At 43.5% G+C, this 22,837-nt stretch overlaps 1 protein-coding gene across 1 annotated transcript; it reads right to left on the bottom strand.

The window, feature by feature from the left end:
• Window positions 1-1,313: 1,313 nt before the first annotated feature.
• MSN (moesin) lies at window positions 1,314-16,479 on the bottom strand. Its single transcript, XM_010287939.1, has 12 exons — window positions 16,402-16,479; window positions 9,401-9,496; window positions 8,596-8,870; window positions 8,039-8,122; window positions 7,560-7,706; window positions 6,992-7,088; window positions 5,747-5,910; window positions 5,177-5,307; window positions 4,409-4,569; window positions 3,805-3,897; window positions 3,154-3,387; window positions 1,314-2,076 (listed from the first exon to the last, which is right to left on the bottom strand). The coding sequence occupies exons 1-12, from the start codon at window positions 16,462-16,464 to the stop codon at window positions 1,912-1,914; spliced, it is 1,710 nt and encodes a 569-aa protein (XP_010286241.1). The 5' UTR covers window positions 16,465-16,479; the 3' UTR covers window positions 1,314-1,911.
• Between the last annotated feature and the right edge of the window lie 6,358 nt (window positions 16,480-22,837).

Genomic DNA, 22,837 nt, shown 5'->3' on the forward strand with positions numbered 1-22,837 from the left:
TAGAAGCAACATGCTAAGCTATGCTCCTAACAGAGGTTGGTTGGTATTTGTGTGGATCTCCACACAGACTTGTATTGCGTCCAAAAAATAAAATACAGCACTGGTAAGGCTGTTTCCAGCAGCCCAAGGAATTCTTGGGGAAATACTGCAGTTTATTAACACCATAATGAATGTTTCCTTTTGGCACAGTCCCCCTTTACCTTTGCTACAGAGCAGAGCGCTGAAAATGCTCTAGCATTCAGATGTTTTCCTTCTATCACCACTAGCAGTGATACCATACAAAGGGGGAATCCACAAAACTGAGAAAGTCACAAGATTTAGGATCATGCTAGGCAAGAAAATAAATCACAGGCTAGCCTGATGACTTCCTGTAGGGACAGGCTGATCCAAGGAGGGCAAAGCAAAGGAGGTCTCCATTGTAGGTGGAATCCATTTTTAAGAGGCCTCTTCCAAAGGTTAACATTTCCTTCTATGAAGGATCAAGGCAAAATCCAATTCAACCCTGAGCATACATGGCTGTTTCCTCCCCAGAAATGGCACGAAGGATTCTGGGTAGCTACAGCATGGATTGCTTGGAAGACAGGAGGTGATGGGTACTATAACAACTTGTACAAATGGCTCTCAGGACCAGACTCACAACCACTAGTGTCCCGTTTCTAAGAGACAGAGCCTTCTGTTCTCAAAGCTACAAAGGGGCAAAGAAACCTTCTGGGGAAGGAAAAGCACTTGAGCCAGGGATCTGGCAGAATGCTAGTGAGGATTAAGGCAGCAATTGGAAAAATATCTCAGGATCCCCTCCCCTCAAATGCTGCTTGAAGCCAGGAAGACAGATGCAGTCTTGTACATGACCCAGATACATGAGTAGGTTTTGGTCCCCAGCTGCTGATCACTTTTTATGATTGCATCTAGTTTAAACTAAAGATATCTGAGCTACAGTAGATCTATACACAGTCATAAGGCACCAATGACTATGCGCTAAAAAGGCCTCATGGAAAAACCTGAAATCCTATTCACATGACTAGAAATGTACTGGTTCAGTAAGGGAAAATACAGCTACAGGAATTTTTAGTCTTTTACATTTCTACCTACCCATTTAGGTTCCCATTGACAAACCCAAAAAGGAAGGCAGCATTCTTTAGCTATCTCTGTCTCACTGGTCACATTCAAGTCAGACAAATGACAGTGAACAAAGCCATTTACCAGAGACAAAACTTCAGGAAAGCAGGGAAGTCAAGGCTCCACACCACACCAGTGGAAATATTCCACAGGCCTCCTCATGATTAGGAAATTCAAAGTTCCATCATTAAACAACAAAAGGTAACACCAGCAGGAACGCCACAGAATCTGTTTGGTCTGCTTATGTTTGAAGGACAAAAGCTTTGGTCTTTTTGAAACAAAGTCCATATTCTACCTCCAACCCTTCTTCCTAAGCTCCAGCCTCCCCTTCTCAACTACATGATTCAGACCCTGTATTAAGTCAGAAATTCAGACCCTGGCTACTAAGTTTAATACTGAAGCTTGCGCAAGTTAGTAGGAAGGCACAGTGTCAAACTGTTAGCACTTTACTGTACGTAATTCAGTAAAAGTTATCTGCTGGACTCCCCACCCAATGGGAGGGGACAGCAACACAGCCACTTCAGTAAGCAATACAAAACTAAACACAGTAAGACTTTACCCAAAGCCAAACAATTTCAGATTTGCCCCAATACATGTTTGCTTTCCCAAGCCACCCCAGAAAGATCTAAATACTGTTTTTTCTTCTGTTGCTCCAGCATTTGCCCAAAACTCGATAAATAAGACCATGGTCACTCTTCTGTAGTGGTTCCAGCGTAGCACGATTACGAGTGAATGATGGGAGAGGATGGGAAAGAGGGGAGAAGAGAGTGCAGGGCAGCAGGTGCAGGGGAGAGTTTACATGGACTCAAACTCATCAATGCGCTGCTTGGTGTTGCCCTGCCGAATCTGACGGAGGGTCTTGTACTTGTCTCGACCCAGACGCATGTTCTCAGCATGGATCATATCATTGGCTGTCTTCTTGGTTTCATCCCGAGCGTTTGCCAGCTCTGAGGAAAGAGCCTTCAGAGAAGGGAAAACAGATAGCAATGGATTAGCACATGCCATAGACTCAAAGCTAGACAAGGAGGTTCCTCACTGATCCTCTTGAAGATTCAATATCCGTGGAGATAGGAAACAGATAAGCCTGAATGTTTACAGTTCTGGGCAACCTGCTCTAGCTGACCCTGCTAGCAGTGGGGCTAGGAAGTCTAGTCTAGACTAGGAAATACCACTAGTAAGTGGGACTGGATGATCTTAAGAGATGCCTTCCAATCTGAACAATACTGTGATTCTGTGGAAGTTGTTAATGTTTTTCCACTAACATTGGAAGGTAGAAAAAAACATCAGGCCTGTCACCCTATTTATCTTTGTCTAGCACAGTAAGAAAGACTGTCTTCAATGTACTTCAGAAGAACAGTCAAGTGGAGGGATCATAAAGACAGCAGGAGCATCTTGCAGAGTCTGAGCAATTACTTGCCTTCTACCAGAAGAGAAACTTGCTGCAGAAGATAAAGAGCACCTCTGTCACTCTGCTTCTGCATAAACACCACAGCGTGATGCAGAAAAAGCAAAGCCTGACACAAATCCAGCAGCTAGCAGGTAGTGTAGCAAAATGCTTGGAAAGAGTCAACACCCAAACACTGGAGTTCCTTATGAGAAGGTGGTGCAGCACTGCTCCCTCCACGCTGAGCCCTAGTGGGCTGTTCTCAGGGGTCTGTAATGCAACCCAGTCAGGCAAGACAGTTACTGACAGCTGCTTGATAGGAACTGGACCAAGTTCTCTGACTGACCGCAGCCAGCGCTATGGACAGCTGTCAGATGGCTGGCAAGATTCACACAAGCACGCTACATCTGACAGATGCTGCTTTTTGGCACTGCTTGAAAATACTTCCAGTGAAACAGAAGTCAAGTGCCAGGAGACAAGGTCTGCCTCTCATGCTCAGTGGTTAAGCAGCTATCCGGCAAGATCATGATCACCTCTCTTCTCCCTCCCTCCCTTTTTTTTTTTTTAAATACCAATAATACCTCCCAGCTGCAATTAATGGTGAGAAGAATAGAAGCAGCACCCAGACACCCTCTCCACTGCCAACTTCTTACCTTCAAATGTTTCTGGACCCTTTCGTTCTTCTCTGCTTCAGTGGTACGCTCCTCCTCACTGCGGTCCTTAATGGTGGCCTCTGATCGTAGCTCAGCGCTGGCTTCTGCCGCATTCTCATCCTGCTCGTCATCATGCTCATTCTCAGAGTGCATGGGCTCAGTGACATGAGGGGTGCTCATGGCAGTCTTCAGCTCCTCTTTGGTCTTTTCTAGGTCCTCTTGCACCATCTGAGCCTGCAGTAGGGCATGCCACAGTGAGTTAGTCAATATAATCCTGAGTGCGTGAAACTTCTTGCAGAAGTGCACAGAAGCACTACTCAGTGCACCTCTTTGCACACTGAAGTGGTATGTTCCAAAGCTACTCGGCCACAATCATTTGCAAAACTTTCTGCTGCCTAAGACTTCGGAGATTTGAAGAATGATTATAATTCATGAAAAATGGGCTATAGGCCCAATTAGTCAAAGTGCTTCTACACAGAGTTGGAATAAGGCACTCACTTGACCAAAAAAAGTAAAGCTGGGTATTTACAACGGCCTCAAGCTTGCAGGCACTCGGTCTAGTGTGGTATCTAGTGCAGTAGTTTAGGTCACAACACAGAATGAAGAACAACTCCACAAAAAGTACTGCCATTTGCTCAGCTTCTGCTTTACCTTCTGTTGCCACTCCTGGGCCTCGCTCTCCTTCTTCTGCCTGGCCAGCTCCAGCTGCGTGATCCTAGCTGTGAGTTCTGCCATCTCAGCAGCCTGCAAAAGAAAGGCTTTTAGTGGGGACAAAACCAGAGTACTTGCCAAAAGAAGCATTTAGTCCGAGTCCTGGAAAAAAACAGTATCTCTGGAGCATCTTTTCCGTAAGGAGAAAGCCTTCCTGTAAACTTGTGTCCCACTGATATGTCCATGATGCAAGGGAAAAGGAAGCCAAAAAAGTTTTGGGTTTTGCTGTAGGGTTTGTTTTTTTTTTCCCCTTCTCCTCCAAACAGAACTACAGCACTGAATTCTTTGAATCCAAACCAGGGAAAGCAATTAGTGAGCTCTACACTCTCTTCTCAGCATCACATACAAAAAAAATAAAGCACAACTATCAAGATCTACTGTACAAATACACTTGTGTTTAGGTATAAGATTCATTTGCTTGAGGCTAAAAATTAAAGAACCAAACTACGCTTCCTCACTCTATTCATAGCCTGATATGTTTCAAGAGCTTAGATGCCTACCCTGTCACTATTTTCCCTACCTGATTTTAAGCTCACCCACTTACCAGCTGTTCCTGGGTCTTTTGTTGATCATGGGACGCTTTCAATAGGGCCTCCTTTGCCTCTTCTGCTTCTCTACGTTCTTTAGCCAGTTTCTCTGCTTCCTCCTGAGCTCGTTTTCTCTCCTGTTCCAGCTCCATAGCTCTGCGGGTCTGTTCTTCCAGTTCTGAAAGAATAGGAAAGCACATTTGAAGAGAGATTAAGTAAAGAATGGCAGTAGAAGAGGAAGGTGCCCTTACACCTATGTTCTGGATGAGGGTTTTCCTTCAGAGACACAGGTAAAGGAGAGATGCAAGCAACTCTCCCCTTTCCTTCACATGGTGCCTGGAGCTGGAAGACTAAGAGCCACACCTGTTCCAAGCCAACAGATCACTTCCCCACAAATTTATCAGGCAAGTAGCTATCTCAAAATGACATCCTTAAAGGCAGAGAAACATACAGCATTTTGCTTGGGCAACACCACTCCAACACTGGCCAAGCAATTAGATAGTGGACTGGGATAAAGCTTCCAGCCAACACATGAACAACTGCAAGGTACTCTCACTGCCAGCGAGGCACCTTGACCGCCATTAATCTCTTTAATGCAAGTCTTATCTCAGCAGCTGCATATGGAGTGCTTACACTCAGCTTCAGAAGGCTAAAACAGGGCCCTAACACCAGTTAGCACACAATACTGGAGAGCCAAATGGCTCAGAGACGCATATAGCTTTACTACTTGAGCCCTTCTGACTCAGACTATCCATCTAAGGAAATACTGGAACATTTCATATTACCTTGCTGAGCTTTCTTGGTTTGCTCCTCAATTTGCTTAAGTCTCTCCATTAGCTCCTCCTTCTCACGTTCAATCTTCTCCTTTTCCTTTTCTGCCAACTCCCTCTTCTTCTTCTCATTCTCCAGCAGGGCTCTGATGCAGGGGAATTCATAACGCAATTTCAAATTATCAACTACTCAGATTGTAGCGCTTCCTAGCAAAGCCACGAGCACACAAGAGATGTGAGCTACAGCACTGCACTGATGAGTTTTACTCCCCTTTACAGAAGTGCAGAAAGAAAAAGCTCTGCTGGCATTCATCTCAATGGCAAGTTCATAACAGCAATGTTATAAGGGAAATCTCCTTATATCAAGATCCATATTAGTCCCATAAAATAGGCAAATCTTTAAGTGATGGTGGCTCATACTTGTGATGAGTGCCATTCCCATCATCCCATTAGATCTACTGAAGCAGAAAGCAATCTGCTCTATTTTTGGCTCAAGCAGATTAAGGTGCTGCCAGCAATTTATCTAGCACATGATGCTATTGTGCAGTGATCGACCAAGCCCAGGTTACTCAGAACCCTACCAACCTCTCCATTTGTTTCTGATGCTTCTCTTCCCGAGCCTGTGCTTTCATCTGCTGCACCTCAATGGTATCTGGTTTACGTCTGCGCATGTAGAGCTCATGGTTCCCCATGCAAAGTGCCAAGATTCGTTTGTTAATCCGTAACCGAGGGGCATAGAATACAAAGTCCTTGGGACAAGAAAAAGGAAGCATTAGACCTGTTCTTTCAGCGTAAGAAGCCCCCTGTGTATGCAATACACTTCAAGACCCTAAGCTTTCTAGAACTGCTACCCAACTTTTCTTAACAGTGTCTAATTCATAGGTGGTGGTAGTTAAACACCTACCTTTCAGGAATGAATTTCAACCTAACAAATACACACAGGACAGAAGTGCCCAACTTGTTCTTACAGTGTACTGTGTTTCATTGTAAAGCATCCCTAACACATAAGAGTACACAGTGACTTAGCTTCAGTGTTTCTTTACAAACATGATCAGGGGCTGGTTTACCAGGCACACTGAGACTATGACTTCTCCCACCTTGCTTCCCACAGTTATTTAATGCAATAGTCTGGGCAGCCACATCAAGTGTAATGTTTTGTCTTATGCCAGAAAGTATGTTAATATTATCCATTATCCAATGGATAAATAACTTTGTTCTGTTAAAAACGAGCAACAGCAGCAGGGAAATGCTCCCAAGCAGCAATGCAACAAGAATGACGAGAAGAACAGAAGCTATCAGCTGAGACAGGAAATTAATAAGCCTTAAAAGATGAAATCAATTACGTTCATTATAAATTTGCAATAAAAAACCCTCCCAGCATACCCCACAAAATAACCCTAAGCTTCAACTTCAAGTAAGGTGAAAAACTGCAAAAGACCATCCCACACACTACTAAAGCCAAGAGGCTGCAAAGGAAGCATTTACAGTTAATGTACGTGCCTCAGATCCCTAATTGTATTAGAGAATCTGAACGGTCTTAGAAGAATCAGAAACTCTAAGCAAAGAGCTTGTCCCTGCTTTTCTCCCTGACTTTGAACAGCTTAAGGTTATAGCGAATAAATTTCTACCCTCCTAGCCAGAAACAAATCCCGACTATTACCTTACTGCCATTAAACCTGTTCTGTGGCATACTACCCTGAACAGATCAAGTAGTAGAGCACCTGCTTAAGTCAACATTGACATTATTGATGAAAAGTTTGTGCAGAAGAAGAAAAAAAAAAAATCAATCAGCTAGGACAACACAAGTTCAATTTGAATGTTGCCTCTTACTGGTGCTTTCTTGTCAATAGGCTTGATAACAAATTTCTTGTCATTGAATGAGATATTTCTGATCTCACTCCAAGGGAATCCAATTTTCGGTGTTAGCCTGCAGAAATGGAAAGCAAAAGGAAATAAGAGAGCCCCAAGTCATTCCAAATTCTTGACTTAAAATATAAAGCTCAAAACTCTACCAACTCTGCCCTCGTATTTCAGTACTCTTATGAGTACTGATTGACTGGAATCAGCAAACAAAATTAGTCATGCAAATGAACTACAAATATAAGCAGTTTTTCAATCTTATTTTTTTTAATGGAAAACAGAATTGGAGAATTCATCTGTGGCAGGAAGACTAGGGATACAAGTAAAATGAGCTTGATAAGACTTGCCAATTTCTTGTATTTTTTGGTCCAAATCAGCATATTTTATGGATCATTCTGGCAGTATCAAACACACAGCCAAGAATGATATAGGAATTATAGAGTTTAGTTAAAGGCTTGAATTCCAGAAAAGATTAATTTTGAATGCCTTTATACTGGAAAGGAGCTGAAGGCAATGATGAGGAGAGGGGGTTTATTACCTGTCATTCTGCTCATAAATGTTGAGTCCAAGAGCATCTACACCTAGCCAGAGTTCAGAGCCCTTCTTGTTCTTAATGCTGAAGTAGTTCACACCATACATTTCTAGATCCTGTGCAATTTTCAGGTACTCCAAAACAGCATCCTCTCTGCAGCGTGCAAAAAGAAAGATATTCCTTTTTGAGTCTATAAGCCATTAGAGCAAGGTGCCGTCTTCCTACATGAGCAGAGCAGCAACAAGCTTGCAAAAGTAGCAGATAATAACAAACTCTGCAAACTCAGTTTTGTTCTCCTAATGACAGCCAGCCGATGTGGACTAGCAAGGGCAGAGACATGTGAACCTAGTTACTCTAAGCAGAATAACCTGAAGAATGCTAACCCATCCTGAAGCAAGGCACATATTTTTGTATGCATTCATATGTTACACACTAGCATATATCACACTACTTTAAATACAGCAGTTTCACACTGCATCAGTTACCTAATCATTCCTCGATGTTCCTCATGCCACACCTGGATCCTCTCCTCCCACTGGTCCTTGTTAAGCTTGTGCTGCTCCAGAACTCTAGAAAGAGTACGTGGGATGTTTGAGACCAGACACTGCATTTATGCACACACAGAGTCACATCACTCTTGAATAATGCTTCATTGAATACTCCATTGACATCACAGTTCCACCACAAAAATATTCCAGGAAATAGAGTTTTATTATAAGGCTAGCTAGAGACACACTGGTCAGTATTCAGATTTCTGACAAATGACAAGTTGTATTCACTTGTGCTTCTCCTCATAGCATCACATATTTTGGTTTTGGAGCTTCTCTCACTACTTCTGATTGGAGTTTTTTCAGTAGCAACAGGATGTTTAAGATTAAAGCTCTTAATGAAAGGAATACTAATCCCAATCCTCAGACAGGTACCAGGCTGTATTTTATTTTGAGCATTCCAATCAAGATACACCTCCCTCCTACACCCCCACCCCCAATAATCCCAAACCCTTTGAGGCAAAGAAGGTCTAGGACTACCCAGGTTCACTTACCTCTGTGGGAGCAGTTTGTCACTAGCAAGGTAGCCAGACTTGTGCACCTCTTTGTTGAAGTCTCCATATTTTGACTGGACGGCATAAGAAGCCAGAAGGACGGCTGTTTCTGGAGGGCAATAAATGTCATCATTCAGAATTGCCTCTTTCACTTGGAGGAAGAAGAGGCGTTGTGTGATATCCTGGATCAGCTCTTCTGCCACATCCTCTGGGTAGAACTTGGCACGGAATTTGAAAAGCAGGGGGCTTTCTTTGCGTACATCCTGTGCTGTTACCTGGAACAGAGTTATCAGATTTTATAGCCTACATACTAAGTGAAGGGGAGCAGGTTTATGAACAGGAGGACAAACATGCATTAGAAAAAAATTGTCCTTTCCAGTGCAGAAGTGGGCAGAAAAGCAAGGATTTTCAATTTCTTACTGCTAAATATCTCATCACTTCCCCCCAGGAGACTTATGATAAGCCACTAATTATCATCAGTGCTAAGTAAGTTACTTTCCAGGTTTCTCTCCAACCAAAATGCTCACATGAGCACCACGTTAGCGTGTTACCAGGAAGGGTAACAGATATGCCTGGACAACAAACAGGACTAGATGCAGGAGGACCAGGTCAGACACCATGACTCCTTGTACCTTGGGGAGAGGGGGTGTGGACTGAAGGAAAGCAACACCAACTCACTAATCTTGTGGTACTTCAGATGTATGGAGAGGCAAGAACAGATCCCCGGTAGAAGTATGAGACTGAATTTGCCCTGCCCTCCAAGAGGAGGGAACCCACAACAAGTGAAAGCTTGGTGCAAACATACCTTTTTGTTCAATTTCAGCCATGTTGAGAAGCCCTTGGTGTCCTGATACTGAAGTCCAAAAAACCAGACCTCTCTTAGACCAATTGTCTTGACGACCTATAAAAAAGATAATTAGCAAGACCCCCAGACAGATGGGAATATCTCACTGGTGGCAGAGAACGTTAGAGATAAATTCAGAAGAATACAAAGAACACAAGAAGCCAGTGCCCTAGCCTTCTGTCTCCCATGCTATGGTGCACATACGCAGATGATATGGCATCTGAGGAGTCTTAAGTGGGAGATATATCGTATTATTCCCTCTCCATCTCTTTAAGGTTTGTTGCTATTTATAAAACATCATCTGGGATGCAGTCACTTGACTTCAGCTACATTATAAGCCAACACATGTAGCCAAAATACGATGCAACAGGTCTGACAGGTGTAACAGCTGCCAGGAGTAATAGCTGCCAGGAATCCATTTTCAGGTACACCCCTCACTTATGCAAATGTACTACTCTTGGGCAAGCCATGAATTACCCTGCTAGGTTGTGTCCTACTAGGCAGTGCTATTTTAAGATTTGTATTCTACTCCATCGATAGCTGTGGACAGACCTTTCATGTAGCTCTTTAATGAGTGGCAGCAGTAAGAAGTACTGCAGTGGGTAAATCGATATGCTATCCCTTGTGCCAGGACAAAGGGCCGCCACAGAAATTAATTACACCGCTGTATAAGCTCTTTCTTTGGTCATTTCCCTAGCACATCATGGGTGCTGTGTAAATAAGAGTTAAGAAGGCTTTACAGACATACTGTAACAAGAGACAAGAGCCTCATGGGGGGGCACGACTACTGCAGTACAATGCTGCTGCTGGTAAAAAGGAGGGGGAAGTTTCTTGGTAAAGCTTGTTCACCAGCACGAGGCCACAGCTTTGTGCTCTCGCGAGTCTGGGACATGCCAGAGGATGCAGCAGGTCTAGAAACTGAAGTTGCCCCACATCTCTCCTGAAGCCTCAGGAGCCGTTCTCACACCAGCAAACAAGGCACCTACCTATCACCTCCGTTACTAGACAAGGAAGGGGGAAGACGACACTTGCCTTTAGGTCAACGTTGTACCTAAAGTACAACACTGTAAGCTGCTTTTACACACCACCTACCCCTCGGGCTTGCTGACGGCTTTCCTCCTTCAGAGGGACTCAACAACTGGACAGCAGGGGACGAGCCTCGCCCTGGGAAAAGCCGGCTGCCTGATCATGGTGTCCCCCCCTGCCAGGTAAGTTGAGGTAATTTTGTACTGCCTTGTCCCGTGTTTTATGATTTCTCCCTAAATACTTACTTCCGTTTAAATTACTTCCTTGTTAAATCCTAAGGATGCACTCTGTTCCTTTCTGATGTGGTCTCTAGCTTGGGCAAGATACAACACCAAGGACATAGGTTCCCTGCAAACACATTACTAGTTAGATTCTATAGGACTTGGATCAGACATTTCTTCGCGCCTTACAAAAGCAGCATTAGGGACCTAGTTCCTTCCAGGCCCAAAAACCAAAGGGAGCTTTCACCAGAGGCATGCTCTTAGTAACACACAGAGACAAAACCTACGCAAGGTCATATAGTCTATATGCATCATCCCACCGGAGTCCATGAAATTATTCAGCTTCTCCTTGCTTGAATATGGACCGGAGAGCTGGCCTAAAGCTCACGTAAACACAGAGGAACATAAGGCAGATAAACCTTCACTTGTGCATACCACGTAGGAGGATGCACACAGTTGCAGAAGCTTTTGGAGAAGTCAGTTTGCTGTATATACTGGAAGTGGTGGTGCAAAGAGGGAAGAAGGGCTGCCCTAGAGCCTGGGGAAAGCTCTGCTCTCGGCAACATTAGCGTCTGAATAGGATGGAAGCTCCCCCATCCCACGTCTCCGCTTGCCTCACTTCCATTTGTCAGCAGCTTATGCCTGGGAATTCAACAAGCTGGACTGCCAACAAGGAACCAAAAGGCATCACACTGAGGCCCTGCACAAAAGGACTTTTATCCCACAGCAGAAGTCTGCAGAGCAATAGCAGTGACGAGAACGGACTGATCAGAGAAGAAAGGGAGACAGCACAGCACACATCACACCCCCAAGCTGCTACTGAATCAAGGCGGGGAGAGTCCTCCTCCCTCCTCCCCATCTCAGCTTCAGCAGGTTATTTAGGTCCATTTAACAAGGGAAAAAAGCATGAAGAAGAAACAGCTTTCTACAGCTGCAAGGAGTCTGGCTGGCAGTTAGCAGCTCAATTATGTTTGGGGGTGTACAGCATTTGGAGCCCTGATGAACTGTGAGATGTTCCAAAAAGCACCAGTTACTGGCAGTGGCTGAGGATGGAGAAGGGCTGGCACACAGGACAGGAGAACACAGAGTGCTATTTAACACAGACCACTATACCCAAATACCTAAAGTTTACCCTCTCGGCTGGAGAGTCACATCTTTTCTTTGTGCTAGGGAGAACATTAAATCAGTCCCCATGTCTTGTTTAACCTGCAGTACTCTGCTTCATCTACAACTGGCAACAGATGACAGGCAGCCTTAAAATCCAGCTGTCCCACAGTACCTTGACCAGCCATGACAAAGCTTTTCATTAAGTACCGTTAGCTTAGAATTCCACTTAGTAAGCAATACTGCCTCAGGGGTAAAGGTGCATTTCTGGCGACTCTCACTTCACCTTCTGCAGACAATCTAAGCACACAGTAGTACATATTTTTTTTTTCTAACTTAGGTTCACGGAAGAAACACAAGGTCTTCCAGTCAACCTCTTCTCCTTACTCCAGATTTTCCAGGTCTGCATGACTCTTCCTGTCCTTCCCCTCAGCGCTCACCCATCTCTCTCTGAATGAAGTTTTTGCCATTGAGTGCTGCCCCACAGCAGAAGAGCCTTAAACAGCCTCTTAAATGTAGATTTTAGCATCAAGATAATGATTGAAGATTGCCCTCATTCTCAGCCTAGGAAATACACCACCATACTGGCAACCAAGTGTGGATCCTGCATGAAAGCACTATCTACACGTGGAAAAGACCACAGCATGCAAGCAGAGAAGACATTCCACTCAGACCAAGTACCTGCGCCAAAGGCCAAAGCATCCCAGGCTATACTGCAGCACAAATCTGTCTTGAATCTCAGCTGCTGTCCTAGTTAAAGATGAAGCAGGCCCCTCTCCCTTTCTATGACAGGCATGTTAAGTACTTCTGAGAGAAAACTGCTAGCAAACCTTATAGCTGGAAGGGGTCTGAGCTGGTACCATACCTGCCATGGTTTCATATGCCATAGTAAAAAGCAACATTGAACATGGTCTTCAGGTACCCTAACTGAACACCCAAGATAGGCTCCATTTACAGCCATAAATATTCCACTGTTCCCTTTCCAGTGGCTGATGGGTAGATTTCTAACTTTTCCTTCCAAAGTGCTAAAATGCCAAAGTGCTAAATGACAGGATCTTTAAAGCTTATTACAGTTTGCCATTGATCACCTTGGCAACAAGCAGTCCATTTTTGGTTGGACTAGTGCTTTTATAAAAGCCAGTAAGTTTCCACGTGTTCCTGTGAAAGCTGAGACACATTTCCATACCACTCAACCACAGGCCTTCATTACACAGGAGTTCTGGGGTTTGCTGGAGGAACTGGCCACTGTCCTGAGACTTGCTTTCTACCATGAAATTGCCATAATAAGTTGTCGGTTCAGTGCTTTCACCTACTGGATCAAGTGCTCCAGACCAGTTTCCTGTGCATTTAAACACTACTAAACCCAGGCGTTTCTGTGAAAGCTTTCCAACCAGCCAGCTGTGGAGCACTTAGGCAAGTGAGTGAGTTACCCCTCTTCCTGGCCAAGGTACAGGCTAGCCTCCCTTGCCCCCCCAACAGGCCAAAATCTCACTGACTCAAGCTAGCATCATTTTACCCAAAAAAAGGTAGTTTGAGAGGAGAAAAGATTGGAGGGACACAACTTCAAAGCTATCCACAGCAATAAGTACCTTAGTGGTTTTCCCAGAGAAACAGTTAATCTTTCACATGTAGGAGATACACAAAGCAAAGCAATGCTTTGTTTTACACACTAGTCTCCAGTCCAACTGCACTTCAGTCTGATACAGAAAACAGTCAGTGGAAGAAAACATGCAGCTACCACTGTTGCAGTGCCTGTGCCCTGCACCCCCAGGAAAGCCCCAGTATTTCAAGGTACCTGTGAAGTAATCAGGTCTGCGGGATAAGCAGCACCCCTGACAGGCATAGTCCATCCTCAGGCTCTTTTAATCCATCACTAGCAGCTGAGGAATGGGAGAGGAGATACTGGTTTTGCTAGTGAGTCGGTAAGTGCTAGAGTTCAGCTGCTGATGCTAAGAGGTACATAAGCAAAGCTGCAAAAGACAAACAGCACAATCCTCCTCTCTCAATTAATCCAGGTTTTGTCCGTGCACACGAGCTTAAACTATTTAAGATAAAGCTGTACAGTTACAAGCCTAGGGGATGCGGTGTTATAGGAACATCTCTATTATAAATTCTGATGTTACTGCACTGTATATCAGCTCAATGATATTTCTACAGCCAGCTACAGAAGGTGATTTCCAACAAAGCAGTGAAGCATCTGCATTGTTCTATCACTACAAAAATTCACTTTGGAATTTAACCAAGCAGGAAAGTGGGAGACAGGAACATTTCTACCTCAAGCCCATTCACCTATTATTACTATGGCACTTTAGACTCAAACTGTTCCCCCTCACAAAGCTACTACCCAGATACAAGCTTTCCAAAAGTCTTCTGAATCCTTCAGAGTAGGTCAGAATATGGTAGGTATAGTAGGTCAGTACATCCCATAAGTGTGGCATAATGAATATATTTATCTACCTTTATACACAACAGGTAGAAACAAATACTGCCTAGATGTTAGCAGCATGCACCAAGGTAGCTATGCAGCTAGAAACTTTGGTAATGCTTAGCAGCTTCCTTTTTGCTTAACTCAGAACTGCCAGCACAAAGTGAAAGGGCACTCTAGGGCAAAAATATGCAGGGTATCTTAAAATTTTTCTGTGAAAAGTCAAAAGTCAGGTTTCACACCAGAAGGTCAATGTGCTGCAACAGCAAAACCCTAAATTTGCTTTCTAGAGGAACTCTCCCTTCCCTCAAAAAAGCATTGATTAAAGCAGCTCCTTTTTCAGAACCAGCATCATGCAGAAAATACTAGATTAGCAATACCAGCAGCACAATGTAGTTTAAGCGAGCTAGAAAATGAACAGCCATAACTTTGTTCTTACACACCTCATCATGGGACCCAAGATCACCTCAGGATAGAGACTGAGATAGAGTAAACAGATTATCAGTCAGACAGCAGTCGCTGCTTAGTCCCCGCTAGCAGTGTCAGTGGGGGAGAACAGCTCCGGACTATCCCTTTACAGGAACTAATCTACGCAAACAGCTCAGACATTGGAAACATAATGGATATATGCCAGCTGACAATATATGCAAAGTCCCATCCCCATACTAAAGGGAACAAGTTTAGTATTTACTGTCAGCTCACTAGAGGCTCTCATGTTTTGATTTGGTATTCAGTTCTTTATACAAAGGTCAATAATCTGTTTGAGCATGTCCATATACAAGTAGCACTTACTCTCCTTTATGTGCAAGTCTGATGACAAAGTCTCTTTTGCAATAGAAAGAAGCCTTGAATTCCTCATTTAAAAAAAGAAAGAAAAAGAAAAGATGGACAGAGAACAGCCTGTTGCATATCTGCATTCAGAGACCAAAATGAAATGCTTCCCGTTGTGGCAGAAGCTGAATAGCTACGTCCTTTGCAGTTCATTTCATTAACTGTAAAGGGCCAATGATCAGATTGCAGGGCAGCAACAGAAGCTGGGATTAGGCTCCTCAACCACTCACATAGCAGTAGCCTCCAAAGCTCCTTATTCATGCTAGACGTGGAAGACTTTTGACATCCCCACATCTCCTGCCATCTCCCCACTTCACTGCTCACAGTGTTCTCAAGCCCTGGCAGAGGGTTAGTCTTTCTACCACCATCATTATGGTGGTACCACACTAACGCCACTTGTCACCGTTGTGCTAGGTCTTTGACTAATCATTTAGTCAAAGCCTGGACATCTGCCACTGGTGAGGCTCTAGGACATTCATTTCAGTATCAGTCCTATCAGGAACCAACATCACTACCTCCACAAGGTAATCGTGTGTGCTAGGCAGTAGAAAACAGTTTAATTCTTATTCCAGCGAGTGTGATATATGGACAGTATAAAGAGATGGTGTCCACCAGACCTTTTAGAAATAGCAAATTTGTTACAGCTAGCTTAAGACACTGTTTTCCTCACTATATTTCCTCTTCCAACTCCACCTACAGTCCAATTTAGCTGAAGTAAACACCACCTCATTTACATTTGCAACATAGAAACTTAGTTCTGCAACAGCATTTGTATTCTCTCTTTGCAAAGTGTTTATTACGGAAAAAACAAAACAAAACTTCTGTTTAGACAGGTGCTGTGTGAAACACACTGCAGGGAGGAGAACATGCAGCTGTCAAAGGAGGGAAATCAATTACTAAGACATGCAAAGTTCCCATGCTGGAAACATCATCAGATGCTTCTCAAGCAGAGGCAAGTTGCAGAAGCCCTAATCTACCACCACAATGTCAGTTTGCAGCAAAAGCTGCAGATGGTCTAGGGCTGACCAAAAAAATCATTTGCAAATTAAAAATGCTACTGACTCCAGTGGTATCATTTCTTAGCAGCTGGTGCTTTGCTTGGATAAAGTCCAACCAGATATTGAAAAATAATCATGAGAAGAATGTTCTTCATCCACACGAAGAACACCCCCTCAGTAGGTGAGCAGTAGCTTTGAAAAAAAATGTATAATTTCTCACTATGCTGAGTTCTCTCGAAGTTGTTTTATACACACTGTCACTTAATTGTTGAAGTCCTTTAGAAATTGTTTGCTGTTGCCTTAATAGAATCCCAACATCTGCATCAACTTTAGATCTTCTGCAGCTCTATCACTTACCTGATCAAAGAGTTGCTTCCCTGTAGTGTTAGGCTGGATGGCAAACTCCAGCTCAGCATCCATGGTGGTAACACGCACACTGATCTGGAAGACAGAAAATGCATCATTACAACACATGCTCTAAGTGTCGCTACACAATAACAAAAACCAACATCTGCCTACAGCCAGGGACCAGCTCCCAAGCCTCCAGGAACACCCAGCCTCCAGGAACTTCACTGGCAGCAGTTACGAAGTCACCTGCCCTGCCAGCACGGTGTTTCCAGTTTCCCCGTAGAATACAACCTTCCCGTTTCACAGTGTAAGAGTTTATCCTCTCTGTTCCTGCTAGTACTCCTGCCTATATAACACATGTGACAGCCACTTACAGCTTATGAAACTGAATTTCTAGTGTAGAACGTTCTGGTGTCTTTCACAAAAGTAGAGATGTTCCAAGCCTGGGTACCAGACATCCAGCTCCTCCATTTGAAGGATGAATGTCAAGGAAGTCCCTGGAAGCATTAACAACTCAGCCTGCTACAGAAGACTAGTCAATACTAACAATACTCTTCCAGTCTCCATGGGCATTTGGGGAAATTATAAGGCACAATCCCTGATGTGCTCCAAGGGCTGTAGGTACGAAGCAGACAGGATGCAAGGATCATCTCATGCGATAAGGCAAAAAGGATGCATGCTGAACTAACGTGTGTTACTATGTGCGCACGCTTCGCAACGCAGTAGAAATATCTCTACATAGTTGCCTACTGCTTTCCAGCTCTTTCAGGGAGGCGAAAGATCTCTAAACAGTGCAGAAATGGTTTAGGTGTAAAATAATATTGCAGACAAGGTTTCATGACAGTATTGGCCTTAGACATAAGAAGATCATGAACGGTCTTCCAGAAGAAACATTATATGAGGCACTATTTTTACAGGAGAGTCTCACTATCACGTTTTCATGTGGGAAATGAAAGTGGCAAGGGACTTGCAGCAAGAGAGTTTGCAGTTTTATCCCACAGACGCAGGAAGACATCTGTACAGCTTTCACCAATAGTTCTCATGAAGCAAGTTAAACAGCAGAGGCATTTCACTTCAAAGATTAGTGTAAAACATAGACAATTCCATTCACAACTCCTGATCATTACTGGAAAACACCATGTAGATTCTTAAGGGTAGATAGGAATACCCCAGCCTGAACACAGATGCCTTAACTTTTGACTAGGCAAAGCAAGGCCTTCAAGTACACCGAGCTGCCTGCAAATTCATTTCTATTTGCATACCTATCAACTGAAAGAGGTAAAGATATTTCAAACACTTCAAACAAGCTGCAGATATTTTAGAACAAACTGTTTTAACGCTTTTCTATAAAAATAAAGGTTCAAAACTTGAAGTTGTACAGACGAGATAATCACAGCGCACCAAACCCCAGCAGACAGGCCTTGCATTCATAGTTCTCTTTCTTGCATACAGCCATTTACCCCACATCAACAAATCCTAATTTATTTGCTCTTCGGCGCAATCAATCCTCTTAGCACACTCCACCAGCCTTCCAGGGGTGAGGGGTGGGAGGAATTATCCTGTGAACAGTTTTAGAAAGAGTAACTCGAACTCACGTTTAGATTGTAAACTAACCACACGACACTATAGACCAAAAAAGCTAGAGTAAGCAGAGAAATATTCAAGGAACCACCCAATACTGACATGATCGCAGCCAGTTCTGATCCCTGTATTTCTACTCAGTATATGGACAGATTTCACATCTCGTTTAGTAAGGAAGCCGCAGCAGACTGCAAGAGCACTACAACCACGGCTTCCCCCCTGCCATAAGCAAGAAGCACTCTGCTAGTTAAGTCTAAGTCAAGTGCTGAAAGAGACCACTACGTCCAAATACATATTGAAATTTCCCAAGAAGCCTACTTGAGCCTAGGCACACCACTATTTTGTACTTGATATCCTCTTGTGACGAACCTAAAGGTTTTCTTGTTTTAAGTTTTTAGCTAAAAATTTATGCATATTCTGTAACAGATTAAAGGTAGGCTTAGCACAGCAAAGCTGAAGTCAAAAAGAGTTGCAGTTCTAATTGTTGCATGCATAAGGAATGTATATTAATGGAGCAAAAGATATCATTGCAAAGATATCATGAACAAACAGGCCAGGAATGTTAGTTTTGAAACCCTCTGAACCTTCTGACACAATGAAGACAAACTGAAGAAAAACCATCCGATAGAAGTAGCAAGGAAACAGCAAATTACCTAAACTCATAAGCAATCGAGTTTTATTTAAAATTAGCAGCTTTCAATGGCATGCAGTTGCCTTAAGCCCTCTTGCTATACCTTCCCAAAATTATTCCCCTCAGATCCCAGATGTTGACAATTGGCTAATTTCACAGTGCTTTGGTGAACCAGGAATCCAGCTGCTTACTAGATGGGCTGAATGCTCGCAAAACCAGCTTTGCTACTTATACTTGGAAGCAGTCTCTTCTACCAGAAAGTGCTGGCTTGTAAGCCTGATTTGTCCAGCACACCTACCCATGAAAGCAAAGATGTCCATAAGCCACATCTAAGTATAAGAGGGTTACATTACATGAGCCATTAAGCAACAGGTTGCTTTTTGTTTGTTTTAAAGTCTTCCCTGTTCACTTAAAACGTTAATGTACCAGCTACCATGAAAGAAAAATAGTCTTTTTGCTCCACTGTGTATGGATAAAGCACAGTAGCCCCTCTTAGCCAGTATCATCTGCATAGATGATTGAACACTGAAGAATCTGAGCACGGGGGGAAGCGCCAGAAAACAGAACTTTTTGTGAAACATTTTTTTGAAACATTTGTGTCAGCTCTTTGCAACCTGTGCCCGAATAGCTTTTAAGCTATTTGGAGCAAATCAGACCTTAAAATTTAAAGTAAAGCTGCTTCAGTCAGTATCCTCATAATTCATGCAGAATACTTATTTGCAAGACTCACATCTTTGTTAGCACAGTAAAATAAGGTCCCATGCTGGAGCCAGCAAAATTCCTTCATTGTCACTCACTTGGAAGCACTTAAGCTATCTGACGAGTTATCATCCTTCAATTAGCACATGCAATAGGACGAGATGTACTTTTTTTCCCCCTGTGCTCAAGATGAGTAGCAACCTAAGGTTTAGGAGTAGCAGTCTTGAATGGGGTTTGCACTTGCAACTTCAGCCTATGCTATTTTAGAAGACGGCATGAGCTAAGATACCACAGGAAACAGGCTTATGCCTTCGAGAACCACACCCCGGTAATGCTAGCTTCCCCGGGCTGAACACAGTTTTAACACATTCAATAGCATGCTGCTGTTAACTGTCAGCGGACTGAGCTGGCAAAAGCATGTCCTGGGCTGTACTGGTGACACTTTAACCACTAGCTTCGTAGAAATTTAATACTTGCCTGAGAAGTTAGTTTGCTGTAAGGCTGAATTTTGTTAAGCCTCATCATTGTGGAAACAACATGCAAAGAATTTGTTCCCATATGTTACCAAGCCAGGGGTTTGCGCCAGGTGTTAGGAACTGGAAAAAACAAAGTGAGGTTTCTACCAGTTCAGGTGGTGGGAGGCACTGCTCTCCATTCCCAGTTAGAAGATAAGAGGCCTGACAATACTTCAGAGCAGATGCAGCTTTACTGGGTGTTTTGTTTCATTTCAGGAGCCTGAGTACTGGGACAGAAACACAAATCTGTTCTCCTAGCATGCAGAAAGGCTGAAAAACCAAGCACCAAGGGAGCTTCGTTCTGAAAGATACCCAGGGGCCACCTCACTATTGGCAAGTCAGTTCCACTGGCCTCAACGTGCTCTGCCTGTAGCTCGGGAACTACAAAAAGAGCTCCACAGACTGCTATAATCTCTATCTGGCAAGTCAGTGCCAGGCACTGCACGCTTACCTTCATCCTCCTCCTTCATCTGAAATCTTACTTTTAGTAAAACCACTTTACTCAGGCATTCACAGCCAAGTAACTGCCCAACACAGATGTTACACAAGGGTTACACAACACAGGTGCTATACCAGAAGAAAGCCAGCATGATCCAGTCCCATCAGACTCTTTTGTGCCTTGTCCCTTGAGAACTACCCTGCCAAAGCACTTTAAACCATTTATCTAGTTTACCATCAATGCTTATTCTAAGAAAACCCTCAAGATTCATAAGCATTAAGCGTTTATACTTCGCATTTCTAAACCATCTAATGAGGTTTTCCTAGGTTTGAGGGCTGGCGTAACCATCAGCACACTTACCATTTGAGTTGCAAACAGAATAAAATGCTCCTCAATAAGACAACCAACTTGGACGGCTGAGCATGTATAAACCTAGCTCTGTCAGTCCAGACAGGCAAGGTGAGCACTGCTGAGATGTAAGGAATAGGAGTAAATACAGTCAGAAAAAGATATTGCCCATAAGCGATCAGATCACAAGGTCCACAGTACACTACACCCTTTTTCTAAAATTTATTGTTAGCAAACTTTTGTCTTAAACCTTCAACCCTCAGGAGGTGTTTTTAGAGGACTTACGTATTTCATTGTCAGATTTACCAAAAATACTATTCTAACACAGTAACTCAAATTCTATTTAAAGCAACTCATTGAATTTTTTCATCATAGCATCTTATAGTGCATTCATTGCTGCATCCAAGCATCTGCAACCCTCTAAATTCTGCTTAGACCTTAAACTAGCAGAAGTTTTACCCTAGTAGGCAGCCTCTAAATAGCCTTGTTTCGTCTTTCCATCATCATTTAATATAATATTTTGCATACAAACAGCTAGCAACATTATATGAAAAGCTTCCAGGAGGCCGTCTTGCACATTACAAGGAAATTCAAGTATCACATTTCAACAGGCAAATTTACACTCACCACGCTAAAAAATACTCAAGAAAAAACAGCCCATATTTAACTGATTCATTTCATAACAGCTACAGGAAAGAACTAGAAACATAGCAACTCTTCCTCTTCTCTATTTGAGGAATTACCATTGTCTCACCAGTCTAAGCACAGCTAAAGCTTGCCACTACCAGAGCATATTAAAGAGCTTCCTGCTGCCAAGGACAGTGCTGTGGTGAGGGCGAGACCTCCTGCACAGATACAGACAGAACCTCCCGAATGGAAGGGACCATCCAGCCCCAGGGCAGCTGCAGACAAAAGAAAGCTCCTTTTGACAGGCAAAAGCTTTCACAAGCTACAGGACACCATCACCTTCCTCCCAAGGTGTTCGGCGGACCACAGGAGACAGACCTAATAGGCAATGGTACCAGGCACTTATCTGCAACATCTTTTCAGATATTTTAACGTTGTCCGTATACCTTCAATTCTCACTTTCTGCCCCACTGAGACTCCCAGTGAGTTTTACTAGCAGCAATGATGACCAGTTATCTTCCAGGTCTCCAAGAGCCCTACTAAGAACCTGCTATAACTATTTCCTAAGATGAAAATTCGTAGCTGCATATGGCAGGACAAACAGGAAAGACTGATACCGTCAGAGTTAAGTAACGGATGTATTACTTGTACTAATGCCCCAGCAGTGCAAGAGGTAGAACAGACAATTCTGTTTGTCATAAGTTGAGACAGGAACAAAGTACTAGGAAATTCATGTCAGAATAACAGGTAGAGTCAGCACAACAGAATATCAACCTCTACAAAACCCTGACCCTGAGCTAAAGCTTCTTTCCTCCCTGGATTTCCTGAATGCAAGGAAGCTGTTATACCCTGCTTGTCTGTAGGCTTCAAGCTTCAGATACTCATGCTTCCCAGGTTCAAGCCATGAAGTGGACTATTTCTGGAGGAAAATATGACTTTTCCCTAAGCCATTTATTACTCATTTGACTGTTACGGAACAGAAATAAGTTCAGTTAAAAAGAAATTCCAGGTCGCCCTTTATAGACCTTCTCTACTATAAGGCACCAGTTCACCCAGCAGTTATGGCAGCTAAAGATACTAGACTAACATCATGCATCAGTTCCAACAGCTCTGACAAGAGAAGCACATCAGGTCCAGCTGGAGTTGCATGAACTCTGAACTCAAGATCTCATAAGGCACTCTAATAATCTAAAAACCTTCCCAGTTTTGGCTTTCAGTAAGATTAGGAACAGTATAGTAAATATAACAAGAATTGTTCCCCTGTCCCTTAAAACACACAAATGTTTTCTGGAGGATGAGTGCTCCCAAGGGCTGTACTTCACTTCCCGCCGTGCATGCCAGCCAACATGGGCCATGCTGTGAGGACAGGAGTCTCACGCCAGCCTGCAGAGCATACCAGGACATCATGCTTTGCACAGCCTCGGAGGAGCGTCAGAGGTAATGCCCCCTCACCTGCAGCACCAGCAATACTCACAGACATCTGGCTCCTTCCCGAGTGCCAGCACTCTGCCAAAACAGCCCTGGGTCCTCTGTGTCAGGGTAAGGCTGGAATCGGGTCATGTGAAAGCGCTTGCAATTTCTAAAGGGATTAATACTTAATTAAAC

The sequence above is a fragment of the Phaethon lepturus genome, unplaced genomic scaffold (assembly GCF_000687285.1).
Source record: "Phaethon lepturus isolate BGI_N335 unplaced genomic scaffold, ASM68728v1 scaffold15180, whole genome shotgun sequence".
Taxonomy (NCBI): Eukaryota; Metazoa; Chordata; class Aves; order Phaethontiformes; family Phaethontidae; genus Phaethon; species Phaethon lepturus.